Source organism: Populus nigra, chromosome 4, assembly GCF_951802175.1.
Source record: "Populus nigra chromosome 4, ddPopNigr1.1, whole genome shotgun sequence".
Lineage (NCBI taxonomy): Eukaryota > Viridiplantae > Streptophyta > Magnoliopsida > Malpighiales > Salicaceae > Populus > Populus nigra.
In genome coordinates, this window is record NC_084855.1 from 13981359 (window position 1) to 13996059 (window position 14701).

Genomic DNA, 14701 nt, shown 5'->3' on the forward strand with positions numbered 1-14701 from the left:
TTCGGTGAAGTGTAATGACTTTTATTAAACAAATGATTAAAAAAATACCTGGATAACAAGCTGCTTGTCTAGCTCGCTTTGATAAAATGTCAACTTATGTGTTGGATTATTTTCAAATACTCTATCAACACACCACCTAGTATTAAAATTATGTCAGTTTAAATGTGTTTTTTAAAGTTACAATTACATAATATAATTGCAAAATAACATCGCAATATTTGCATTTGAGTGGTAGATGAAGTGTAACCCTTATAATTTAGACAGTCATAGATGGTAACTAGGGTAACTATAGTCTGCCTACATGAAAATGTTCCCACGATCATAAGTGTTATTCAATAAAACACCTTTTGAATCAGATGTGTTAACAACAAACATTTAAAGTCTATATAATATTTCTTGCTTCATACTTGTAGAAGTAGCAAACATCTCCCAACCTGTTTCACCTCCTTCATGCATGTAAGAAATGGATGTCTGCACAAGCATGTCAAAACAACAGATCCTCAACTATATGTGGGGATAATGTCAAAATCCTCCATGAACATCAAGTAAATTAAAGTCACATATCTCCATGTTAGGTCAATGAATAATACATTGTCAAATAGATGAAGTATATATGCTCTGACATACCTACACAACACATTAAAATTATCGTAATAATTCATGCAAAATTAACAAATAATCAACACATTAGATTCATAATTTATTTTATACCTCTGTAGAACCTCCTCACTAGCATTGATTGATGGTGTCACAAATGTCTTCTCAATCCACTGAAGATGTATGCTAAGTCCCTTCAATTTAGAAGGAAAGGGTGCTAGTCCAAATGATCGCTTGTATAACACAATATATTACGAACACTAAAAGATATGATTACCTATCCATCAATGGGCAATCCAAGCAAAACTACCATGTCTTGTAGTGTCGGTGTCATCTCTTCATGCCTAAGATGAAATGTGCGTGTTTTACATCTCCACTATTTAATTAGTGCATTGATCAAGCCGTGGTCAAGCTTGATGTGGTCTAGACAACTTACGTATAAAAAATCTACACGAAACACATATGGCGGGACCCATTCATCCGTCTATGTGTACGATAATAAATAATGATTTTATCCTGCATAACAATTTAAATTATAAGTACATACATATATAATACTGTCATAATAGTTTCATCTTGCATAACAATTTAAATTATAAGTACATACATATATAATAATGTCATAACACAATTTTGACCCATTTACTTTCAATTTAATTTAATTTTTAAGGGGGTAAAATTTGGAATTAAAAGATCAGGAAATAATTTTGATTAAGAGAGTGATTTGTCAACTTGTGAAAAAACTAGGTACTATAATGTATTTTTATCCTTCTTTCTTAATATTCATTTTGAAAAAGATGATCATGATATCGTAGTTATTTATTTTCAAATTTAACTTTAAACTCTAATTAAGTTTAAATCTAAAAAAGATGATGAGTTTGTTTTGTACTTAGAATTCCATATGCTCTAGGACTCGTGTATTTTAAATACAGATACAAATATATAAAAAATAGAGGAGGGAACATATCAAAATTTCTACATTAAGGGGAGATCAAAAAATTCTATTTCGAGAGTAGCTATATAAAAAAAAGCAAGGCAAAAGGCCAAAACTCCCACACAAAACCTAAAAATCTATAATTGATGATCTGGCCAAAAACACTTGCCTATCCCTCTCTCATTTTCTTTCTCTTGTCGCTGTCTCTTTAAAAACAAAAAAAAAATGAAAAAATCACCCATTGTCGACCACCTGCCATACTAACATCTTTAATGATTCTAGCACATTAATGCCAACATACCCATAGTAGATCCAACTCTTCCCTTCTATTATTGGCTAGCCTCACAACAACTATCTCCACCTCTCTCTCCAAAATCGAAGCTTTCATTGACAATAAAATCATTTGCTCTCTCTCTCTCTCTCTCTCTCTCTCTCTCTCTCTCTCTCACACACACACACACACACACACACACACCGTCCATAACCTATATACCCAAGACAACCATCAATAGCCCCTAAACACCACCACTTACGGCGAACCCATCGTCATGCGAAATCTTTAACCTTTTATAGCAACACCTTTTTACACTTAGTTGTTTCAGCCGAACTAGCCTTCAAAATAGTCAGCCTACACCAGCATTGTGAGTCACACTGATTAGTACTTAAAAGTTTATTTTTTATCAAGGTTTTATATCATCATTTTACACTTGAAGTATCAATATCTTCTTAACTAGAGCATGTTTTATAATAACATGTCTAACAGTATAAGATACCTTTAATTTATGGTAAATGTTCATATTAAATGCAGGCCTATCACATAAATCAAAGGATTGATTGATGAGTTTAACTACTAAAATTGAGAAGACAAAGAGAGGGCTAAGCTTAGAAAAGAGATGTTGGTTTTATCCAAACTGGAACACCATTCAGTTATTGGATCATAACTGGAGCTATAGAACTTGGATTTAGGTCTGGTTTATATGTATAGAAAGCTAAGACATAGGGCTAAAACTTTCATGAGAGTCCAAGATTCAAAGGACTGTTTTTAAGTTCAAATTGTAGCAACAACATAGAAGTCGAAATCTGTCCTGCAGCCCAGACACTATTAAATGTTCTGCCCATATCTCGAGTGCTAGAGGTCCAAATACACTGATTCTTGTTTTGTTGGAAAGCTGAGATAATTTTCTAGAACTTTTATGTGGACTATTTGCTCAAATTATGATGTTAGCAATGACGTTTTCTGCAGACAAGAAGATAAGGATAGTTACCAAGTCAAGAGGTGGCCGCCCACTCAACAATTAGTCATCAAATCAATAGTTTTGAATTTTGGCCTATAAAAGAAGGCATTTGCCATGCATTTAGGCATCTTGATTTTTAGATCAATATTATGTTCTTGCTCTCTTTCTTTATATTTTTGTAATGCTTAAGTTTTTCTTTCATTAATCTCTTGTTTATGCCTTTCATTTCATTTACTATACTTATATAATCATGTTCTCATCTTGTTTATTTATGTCTCTCTCTTTTATTATGTTTAGTTAAGTTTATTATGTCAAGGTAAAACCGTTACACTAATGGTGTAAGAATAAGTATAGTGTAAACTCAACATGGATTTTAATGTTTGATACTAACATGTTTTGTATTTGTTATCTTATTCACTCTTAATATTTTGCTTGTTAAATGGTTAATCTAGATTTATATTGTATAACCCTTGGTACAACAAATACTTGATCCTTTCATAACCAACTGTATGATATAACCGACACCTGTGTTATAAAAGAAACTTGATTTGTTGTTAACATAAATTAACATAATGAATACCTAACAACATTTACAAGTATTAGCATTATTCGAATAAGATAACTAATGTAATCATGTTAAAAATTTATAATCCGATTGGAACCTCCTTCGTGTGTGGTTTCCAGTTGAGTAATAAAAAGAGTTTATACTATACTTATTTGAAATACCATTAGTGGATCCTCTAACCTTGATAATTTTTTTATCCTTGTTTAATCCTTACATCAAAATCCCATAAAATTCTCATAAACTCTTTGTTTTATTAAATATATATATTATTTGTAATTTATATAGTTCACCTCCCTGTGGTTCGACCCCGGTCTTGTCAGGTTATTTATTACTTCGACATTCCTGCACTTGGAAGAAGACATCAAATCTTTTGATTGTGTCACATATGACTAACAACTTTTCTTACTCCAAATCACATACCACCATCTTTTCCTCCCAAAATGATAGCATATGTGAAAAGATATGAGGGGATTAAATTGATTTTGCTATGTGAATTTTTCTGATTTTTACATGTAATATTGATTCTCATCGCAAGCATGGACACGAAAAGGAAATGGGAAGCTACCCAATCTTCTTTGCCATGTTCAATCCAGGACTCCAGAGCATCATTCCACACGCCATCATCTATGGCAGCGCGTGACAAACATGTGTTGTTGGAAACCCACTGTTATTAAAACATCTGGTTTTATTTTGGCAGTCTCATCCTATATAGCAACACTGTTGAAGGTTAATTTATAAGCTAAGATTTGTGTTTTTGCAAATTAATTGTTTGTATTTGTTGTGAGTATTTTTTTAGCATTGTAAAAGCGAGCGTGTGAATAGTTTAGTAAAAATAGGTGTGTGTGATGCATGATTTCATATTTTTTAGCATGTGTTAGAATAATAACATAAGAAAATAAAAAAATCATAAAGCATTTTTATTAACTATTTATAAAATTTGCATCATGGCCAAATCCTAAAAAAAAAATGTGAAAAATGCATTTGCATTAACTTGTGATTTCTTAGCATAAAAAATAGCTCAAAAATATTTTTGCAAGTTTTAATATTTTTATAAAATTGTTGTTTTATCACTTTTTGATATAAAAAAATATATTTTGTTTGCATATGGACTTTAAAATAAGTTTATAAAGCCCATTAGAACTTGGCCCAAATGAAATGGCCCATTGGGTCGTTTACATACAAAATACCAAAAACTCGTCACTTTAAAAGGGTCCAAAGCACAGTTCTATCATTCTTACGGATCCAATGACCATTTTAAAACTCAATCCAAAAGTGTTCGAGGCAAGTGAATTCACGATGAGTATCAATCTCGGTATTTACGACTCTAGAGTCAAAAATATCAACTCTGATATTTATTGACATTTGAGTAAAAAATATCAATCCCAATATTTATTGAGGCTAGAGTCAGAATATTATAGATAAATTATTGATAACATATCACAACAACCTATAGTAATTTAAGATAAAATTAGCAATGCAACCTGCCTAAGGGAGAACGTTTTAAGAGTGATAATATCTTCTCTCTAGCATAATAAGTCCATTGCCATAGAATCTCTGAAAATCAGCTAGGGTTTCTAATGACCATAATACCAGGTGATGACTCCTTAAATGAAATATATCCCTAACAAGATGTCATATATGTATTATTTTTTCTAGTTTTTAATGGTTGACGGGACGTTTGGAATAACCTATTATTTGCATAAAAACAACTGTAATCAATAACTTTTCATCATATCGCCTATGTAAATATGTGTCATCAACACTGATAAATGGTCTACAATACTTGAAACCTTTAATAGAAGGTCTAAATGACCAAAACACGCGTCTAAAAATTATTGTACTATAATCAAGATTTATTGTACTATAATCAAGATTTCTTTTGTGTGTCCAATCAATGATTATTCCAGAATTTGATTCTTTTATTGTCAATAATAACCTAGATAATTTTTCAAAAGATTCCTCATGAGAACCAAAAAGATGCTTGATGACCTTTTGTTTTGCAACTCATGCTTTTTCATATGAAATTTTATACTTGTGATGCAAATTTTTTTTCATCTTGTATACTTGCAACTATCATTGAGAGCTTATTCATTATAAAGGTTGCCATATCATTAACATTAAAATTTTCATCAAGCTAATGATGGTCTTTTCTTGACAAATGTCAAAACACATGTGTGCTATCTTTTTAACTTTGCTATATAAAATGAATCCGACTTTTTATGATATCCCTCTCACAAATACTACTTAGATTCAAGTTCTTACACACATTGTAATTGAACAAATGTAGAGTTCGACCGTTGGACTCGGTATTCAAATGAATATGCGATGTGTCATCGTTTAACAACATTAACCAATTCATTTTTACTATTGAATGTTTGTCCAACCTTCAACTCAGACCTTCCTGAAATATGTTTATGCCTTTATACACAATCATTAGAAATAGCGAAACTAGACCCAAAAGCATCTCTAAATTCAGGATCAGGAGGTATGATTTCATCATCACATCATCATCAATATCATTATCAACGTCATCATCATCATTTACCATCATATTTGGGTCTAACGTATCATCATCCTCATTGTCACTAGGCTCAAAATAATCAAATCTATGTCGGTCATCAAATGGATTGTCAAACATAGTATCATCTATCCTTTGCAATAAATTAACCAACAATAAACTATTTTTACCTTTACTAACTGAATTTGAATGACCAACAGAAGTTGAGACACACACACTGATTTTGATCGACTAATTACATTATTATTTAATCATACAACACCATCATGTTTAACCACTTTGGGTGAAAGAGTTAATTAATGTTTTAAAACTACCATTACACGCAATTGGTACAAGATAATACTGGTGTTCACCAATCCGATACCTCCAAGTGATTTCAACATCAATATCATTATAATTCCACTAAAGTCCATGATAAATGATTTCTTTCATTTTTGCATATGACATGCCTAAATTACTATTTAACAACAAACTGTTCTCACCATTGTATGTTATATTACTGTTCATATCATGAACAATAGTGTCACCATAATGACACAACTTAAATATGTTACAAGATATTCTATTAAAAAAAATTAGATTTTGATTAATTGGATGTAATTGTAACTAAATTGCATTATGCTAACATTGTTCACATCATTCATATCAAATACAATCAAATTTTCAAAATCTAACATTAAAGCAAATTCACCATAAATTAAACATAATTCATGATATTTAAATGCTCAAATGCATTAAATCAAACACAAATTAATATAATTAAGAAAATAATAAATTTATCAACTTATCAACAATTTAACGAAACATTTACTTCATCATAATTTTACTATGATCAAGCTCTCGTCCATGAAATCATCAAGCATAGTTAATTACATTATTAGTTGATTCCACCAATACACGTAAAATTTGTAATTTGAAAAACTTAACATCAATTAAACACAACACATAATTAATTAAAAAACTTATTTTATAATTAATTTAACTTATTTTCATGTTCAATTATATCAAATCAACTCTAATTGATTATATTCTTAACTAATTTCATATTAATTCAACAAGCCTTAAATTCATCATAAACTCTAAATTCAACCTAAACAATCATTTTATTTCAACAAAATAAAACATAAATTTATAGTAATTTAGTATATTTACCTTGCTTGTAGGACTAGAAAAAAAGTTGGGGTGGTTCGCGCAACAATAATAATAAATAGATCTATTAATTTTGCTCATAAAAACATCCAATGATGCTTAAAGACCTCTAACAGGTTTGATTTTTTGTTATTTTAAGGGTTAAATAAAGGTGTTTGATGGGTTTTGTAAAGAGAAAGTGAGGGCATCGGTTGGTTCAAGAGAGAGAACAGCGACCTTGTGTTTGTTCTGTGTTCTTTAATATAAGTTTAGATTTTAATTGATAATGCGCATCTCAAACATGATATCTATTTTTTTTCGATTCTAAAGTGCGAGATTTTTTTGATATAACGTATTAAAAATATGATCTTTCATCTTTATTTTTTTAAAACAGTACTATACTCATAAAATTTTACATTCACTATCTTAATTTTACAAAATAAAAAATTCAAAGTTGAAAGAGGAGAGTGGGGAGGAAGAGTCCCCACAACTCGCTGTCCCCGCTGCTGGACAAAACTGCGAAATAATGCTATTGGGACCTTTCAAACCAGACAACTCCCTCTTCCCTTCTTCTTCTTCTTCTTCTTCCTCCTCCTCTCTCTCTCTCTCTCTCTCTCTCTGCTAAACCCTCACCAACTCTCAACTCTTTTCACTTGTTACTCTAATTTACATCTTTCTAGCTGACTCGAGTGGTTTTAATTTTTCTACCCTTTGTTTGATTTTAAGTTTTACCCATCTTGATTAATTCTTCTTGGGCTCCATTTCTATAACTACTACTGCTACTGCTAGTAGCTAAGTTACTTTCTTTCTCTTTTCCTGTAGAGAATTTAATATCATTCTATATAAGAGTTTCACCAGCAGCAGAACACAAAGGAATATATTAATTTTTGAGGTTGTGTACATGGGGTCTCTCTTTCTGCTTCTTGGGGGTTACATTTATTACTATCGTTTTGTTAGAATCACAATGGAATGTTGGTGAGGAAGTGAGAGGTAGAGAGAGAGAGAGAGAGAGAGAGAGAATTTAATTTCTTGCAACAACTACTGCTCATCAATGGAGAGGCTCGAAGGACCCATTAATCCTTGTGTATGTTACTCTTGTTCATTTTCTTTTTTTCACTCTTTCTTTCCTAGAGTACCTTAACTAGAATCAAAGAAATGGACTTGCATTTACTTATCCAAATGCTTGCATTTAATGCATTGCATTATTTTTCTAGAAATGCTAACGTTTACTGCACTGTTTCCTCCACTTTAACATTCTATTTCCTTTCTTCGTTTGTTTCACTTTCTCTATTGAAACTGAACACCCATCAAATCCATGAAAGTTGGTTTTATCCACACCTCCTCAGAAGGTTAGGTGTAACACCCCAACCAAGAGTTTCCCTCGTTGCCTTTCTTTCTCTCAAGATTCTTTTTTTTTTTCTTATTAAGTTATGGTTTTCTTCTTGCAGTTCTTAGGGGAGCATAACTTGGATTTGGAATGCTTAGACCAACGATTTATCAATACAGAAAGCTTAAGATTTGGAGAAGAAAGACCATACTTTTCAAGCCCAATCTTTGATGAAAAAATGCCTTTTCTTCAAATGCTTCAAACAGTAGAAACCCCACCCACTTTTCCCTTCAAAGAACCCTGCTTTCAGACACTACTCAAACTCCAACACCTCAAAAAACCATGGAATATGAACAATTATTACATGCCTGAAACAGAAAGCCAAGTTCAACCACCGGAGCTTGAAAGTTGTGTCACCCATGACATATTTGATTTACACTCACCAGTCAAATCTGAAACCAGAGAACTCCCAAACCCACATTCAAATTCCTCCCTCGAAGGTGTAAGTCCTGAGCCCGCTGAACCCTATTCAGGCTCCTTAATTCCATTGGGTACTCAACCACAAACCGTACCTAATATTAAGACCCAGTTCTCCAAATCCACTACAATAACCACCAGAGAAAGAAGAAAGAGAAAGCGTACAAGGCCAACCAAGAACAAAGAAGAAGTAGAGAGCCAACGCATGAACCACATTGCTGTTGAACGCAAACGTCGTCGCCTAATGAACGACCATCTTAACTCTCTCCGTTCTTTCATGCCACCCTCTTATGTTCAAAGGGTAATGTTAAAATTACTAATATTAATTACTATCTACATTTTCAGTTTGCAATTATTGTTATTATTACTCTCAAGAATTCAATTTTAGACTCAAGTATTCAAAATCCTTTGTTTCCTTTTCCACTCTTTGCATCCACGACTCATTTTTATATCTTGTAGACTTGAAAGTGACGGTGTCTTTCTTTTGTTGTTGAATAAAACAGGGTGATCAGGCATCTATAATAGGAGGTGCAATAGACTTTGTGAAGGAACTAGAGCAGCTTCTTCAATCTCTTGAAGCACAAAAAAGAATGAAAGAAATAGAAGCAGGCTCCACCATCGGCATTTCATCCAACCAATACTTTACTTCGCCCCCACAAAGTGACAATCTGGCGGAGAAAGGAGGCAAATGTGAAGAGAAAAGAACAGTGAAGAAGAAGTCGGAGGCGGCGGAGATAGAGGTAACTGCTGTACAAAACCATGTAAATTTGAAGATAAAGTGTCAAAGAAGTCTTGGGCAGTTGGTGAGAGCTATTGTTGCATTGGAGGAACTTAGCCTTACAGTTTTGCACCTTAACATTAGTTCTTCCCAAGCAACAATTCTTTACTCTTTCAATCTTAAGGTAATACTACTTTGTTCCCTTAGTTAATTCATAGTTTCTTCTTTCAGGTCAAATATTTTTTACTATCATGTCAGTTTTTTTTTTTTTTTTATGGGTTTTATTATGGTGTTGTAATGACAGTTAGAGGATGATTGTGAGCTGGGATCCACAGATGAGGTAGCAGCAGCAGTTCATCAAATATTCAGCAGTTTCAACGGCTAGCTGATTGGTCTGTATGGTAGGGGTGCTACTTGGCAAGAGAGACAGCAATTTTACAGCTGAATTTATAGGATTATTACAGTACTGCCATCTTCTTAATTTATGGAAAACAGGAAAATGTAATTTTGGCTTTATGAGGATGGTAGATGAGGAGCAGACTAGGCAGAAGGGCACGACCATTTGTCTCCATTCTAAGCTCTTACTTTTAGTACCACAGAGAGGACTGCTGCCAGTACACAGAAGTGCACAGGAGCAGATGATGTTTATTGCTTAACCTGCTGAAAGAGTTTGCCTCGCTCTGTCTTTTTTTTTTTTTTTTAGGAGGTTGTGGGGATAAGAGTTGCTTAGATGAAGGGTTGCGTGGAAGGGCAACGCTGGGAGTTAGGGGCATATAGAACAGAAGTAACTAGACCTGAAATCGGGATCAAATCCTTCTACAAAATAGCTAATTTAATAGTTCATTATCGTTTGCATTGGTGTGGATGTAATTTTCACTTGGGTTCTATTTTATTTTTTTAGCATCTCCATAGCTGGTTGTTGCGAGGCAAATTATTTTTTTTAAGAAAAAAAAATGCAAACATTAGTAACATGTTTTGTAGTTTAAAAAAATAATAATTGCAAATTGAAATCTTAATATGTGTCTAATAAAATAAATTTATACTTATGTGTACCAATAAATATTTTAAAAAATATTAATCTATTTAAAGATTAAGTTGGGAAGTTAAAAGACAAACACAAATTAAGATATTTTTTTAGTTGACAACATTTAAATTATAAAGGCAAGTTTTAAATAAAAAATAATATTCTAATAATATAAAAGCTAATGTATTTGAAGAATATAAGAATATTCCATTGCATGACTTTTTGATGGTGCATCATTTATTTATATTTTTGTTGAAATGGATAGACAATGCATCACCTATTTATTTTTTTAATAAAACAAATGACACGTTATCCATAGGTTGTATTCCAACCACTTCAAGTGACCGAAAAATCCAATCCTTACACTTCAGACTTCAAAGGAAGAAAATTCATTATCAATGTTTTTTTTCTCTTTAAAAAACACCACATAACCCTTAATAAAACCAATTTCTAACCTCAAAATAACCTTCAATCAATCTAAAAAGCAAAAATCATCCCAAGTTAAAATAATTTTTGAGCACCAATCTATTTTTCTAGCAACATAAGGGGTTAAAAATACCTAAATAAAACGTTTTTTATAAAATAAAATTTAGTAACATCAAAATCGATCCTTTTTATTAATAGAATGAGAATAACCAATAACTCTTTATCCTTTTTCTTATTTTTCATCGACTCTCTTTCCTTATAAAATAAAAAAATTGAAATATAAAATAAATAAAGTGTGGGATTGAAATATCACAATTTTAATAAACAAGAAAAAATAAAATAAATAATCAAACTTAATTCTTAATGAGTGTAACAGAGAAGAATGAAATAAGCAAAAATTGTGGTGACTGGATTAAAAAATGCTTTTAAGGACAAGAAATAAATGGGGAAGCATTTTCCCAATTCGTAATGCTTTGTGTATCGATATCAAAGTTTTTGCCACCTCTTTAATTTTTGTTTCTTTAATTGTAATTGTAACATTAATAGTAATAATCTAATATCTCATTATGAGAATTACAAATGATGTATTTCTTTTTATATTGACTTTCAAATGTCCGTACGTGTAGAAATGATTTATAGAGTTGCTATGGCACTTGCTTTTTCGTACCCTCCTTTTCGACGATGTTGGCTTCAGGATTTATTAGAATTTATGTAATGAATCTGATCAAGTTTCTTTTATATAAAAAATAATATTCAAATAATAATAATACTTTTTAAAAAAACAAGAAAAATATAGATGGGATTATTGAATTAACAAAATTTAATAAAATTGAATAATTTAATAACATAATTAAAAAAAATATCTCTTGTAAATAAAGCTCATTTGATTAGTATTGATGACAATCACTTGCATGCTAAATATAAGATAAAGCTGTTAATTGGAATTGTTTATGACATAGATAATAGAGTTTATTTGTTATGTTTTGTTATTATTAATGAAGAGATTAACAATAAATTAGAGATGCTTTTAAATTTGCTTTGTCAGTATATAGTTAGCGATCACTCCTAGTTATATATTACATCAAATAGATACACGATGATTAAGAAGTCAATGACACAAATGTTTCTCTAGTCTGTTAGGTATCATTGATATTGTTAACAACACTTTACCAGTAACTTTAGCACTATATTAAAAAAAAATATTATCTTGAAAAATATATTTCATATGATGTGTATAAATCCTTCAAAACAGGAGTTAGATAATTTATATAATGATCTAAATGAGACGAGTGACGTGATCAAAAAATGATTAGAAGTTGAACTTGAAGAAAAATGAACACTTTCATATGATTTTAGTGGTCTTGATTATAGAAATATAATGCTTAAGTTGTTAGAGGTTTTTAATAATATATTGAAAAGTGTTTATGGCTTACCTTTAATCGCTATAATGCAAATAATTTTTTTTAATTGTAATAAAAATTTTGTTTAATGAATAGATGTTGTTGAAGAATTTCTAACACGTGATGTATTATAGCCTCCAGCTATCTTAACTAAATTACTTGCATATGGTAATAACTAGAACATATATGATAAGTGTTTTAATCTTACAAATGTGTTATTTTAGGTTAAGACAATCCTAATAGATAATGTTATAAGAGAAGTCAAGGAAACAATTACCATTAATAATGTAAGTTGCAATGGTAAATGACAAATGTATCATTGATCATATTCACATCTCATTGTATGTTGCATTTTATAAAATATTGACCACGTGCAATTTATTGATCATTTCTTCCCTAACGGGTCGTATAAACATAAATATATTCTTTACTTTTAACCTTTACATAACACACCACTACGATCTAAAGATATAAGTCTATCTATATAAGGAGATCTACTCGTCTGCATAACGAGATGAATGATAGAGAGGCAAACTCATAAACAAATATGGCACATATTGTCAAAGGGATCATATGAAGAAAACATGTCAAAATAGACAATATATGTTAATAACTGCATTTGTTTGAAATTATTAACATATGTTATTGTTATATAGTCACCTAATTTAAAATTTAATTGTATTACAATACTAGGAACTCTTTCTTATAGGATCTCAAGCTAGATATTGTTTGAACTAGAGTAGGTTCATCTGCTTCTATTAACGCCGACTAACATGACCACTTAATTATGCAGCTAGGTTTAGATGACATGTGAGTTTTGTACATGCAGGACCAGTATTGCTATGAAGATATTTGGAATAGAAAGGTCAGTTGACTTGACTTTTTTTTTTTAACATGACCATTTAATTATGCAGTTATGTCTAGATGAAATGTCAGTTTTGTACATGCAGGACCAATATTGCTATGAAGATATTTGGAATGGAAATGTCAGTCAACTTGACTTTTTTTTTATTAAAAAAACTAAAATTTAACTAACAATATTGTTTAAATAATTATGTATAAATTGCTTGATTTTAGCAGCAGTGATCCTATGATACCTTGTCATCATGCCATTATAGATTTGTATGAGCGTGTTCGCCTGTATGTTATCAACAATAATTTTTATGAGATGAGTCAGCTACATAGCTACATCTTGACCCTAGATTGATTGCAACACTGGTTGAGCGATGAAGGTGTGAGATCGAGACATTCCACCTGTATAATGGTGAGATGGTACCCACATTGCAGGAAATTGTCATGTTAATTGGCCTTCTGATAAATAGAGTCTCAATAACAGGATGCAAAAGGTCGGTTGATAAAAATGATTTATGTAGTTGTCTACTAAGACGCGTGTCTTTGGCTAATGCTTATAAAGGTGACAACACAAAATGATGTGGTTGGATACTAATTGTAAGACCCCCTAGTTAATGTGATAGAGGATTGGTTTTGTATGCTTGAGCATACATAATGCATATGTTTGGGGGGCTTATTTTCATGAGTACTACAAGTAATCCAATGCCAATGTTTATTCTAACAATACTAGAGGACTTTTGAACCATTCTTAACCACAGCTAGAGGGCTATGATTGTGTGTGTGTGTGTGTTTATATATATATATATATATATATATATATATATATATATATATATACTAGTAACTATATAAAGCATGTCTGAAGAAGATGGGATAAATAGTTGGGTGTCTAATATTTTTCAAGATATAATTTTTCAGCGAAGAATTTACTTTGTTTGTTAGAATTAATTTCATTTCAAATACTAACTTAGAATTGTAAATATAAATTAATATAGCTCTAGTCATGGGTGCATATTCATATTGATCGTCCATAGAATTGGAGGAATAATATGTTTGACGCGACACCCAGAGGAAACTCTTTATAGGATATAAGTAATAATGAATTTTAATAAATTTTGAATAACATGTTATTTATATAAACTAAATGCAAAAAAATATACTAACTTTATGGCTTGTCATGTCAAATAATGTGGGGCTACATATTTCACTTTAAATCTCATTAATATCCACAAGTTTTACTGGGATTAGTTGAATGTGTAACAACTTTACCATGTATGAGTTAAAAATTTATTCATTATTTATTTGGTTGTTAATTTTTTAGTTTGATTTTTTTTCTAATATATCTCTTCATATCTTAATAGGTTATATAAATGTCATATAGTAATGATTTGATATTATCAGCTTTACATGTATGTTAGGAGGGAAAAGTTTTATGGTTAGCATAAGTCATGTTGTAACCCATTTTTGGATCCCCATAAATAAATATATAATAAAAAAAAA

General features: G+C 30.9%; 1 protein-coding gene across 2 annotated transcripts; it reads left to right on the forward strand.

Moving 5' to 3' along the window:
- The first annotated feature begins 7522 nt into the window (after window positions 1-7522).
- Window positions 7523-10350, forward strand: LOC133691438 (transcription factor bHLH70-like). 2 transcript variants are annotated; one of them, XM_062111945.1, is made up of 4 exons: window positions 7523-8061; window positions 8426-9082; window positions 9285-9683; window positions 9804-10350. In XM_062111945.1, exons 1-4 carry the CDS (start codon window positions 8029-8031, stop codon window positions 9882-9884), a joined length of 1170 nt encoding a protein of 389 aa, XP_061967929.1. In that variant the 5' UTR covers window positions 7523-8028; the 3' UTR covers window positions 9885-10350. The 2 variants fall into 2 exon arrangements, with proteins under 2 accessions (XP_061967929.1, XP_061967930.1); XM_062111946.1 differs by lacking the exon at window positions 7523-8061 and adding an exon at window positions 8090-8326.
- The last annotated feature ends 4351 nt before the right edge of the window (window positions 10351-14701 follow it).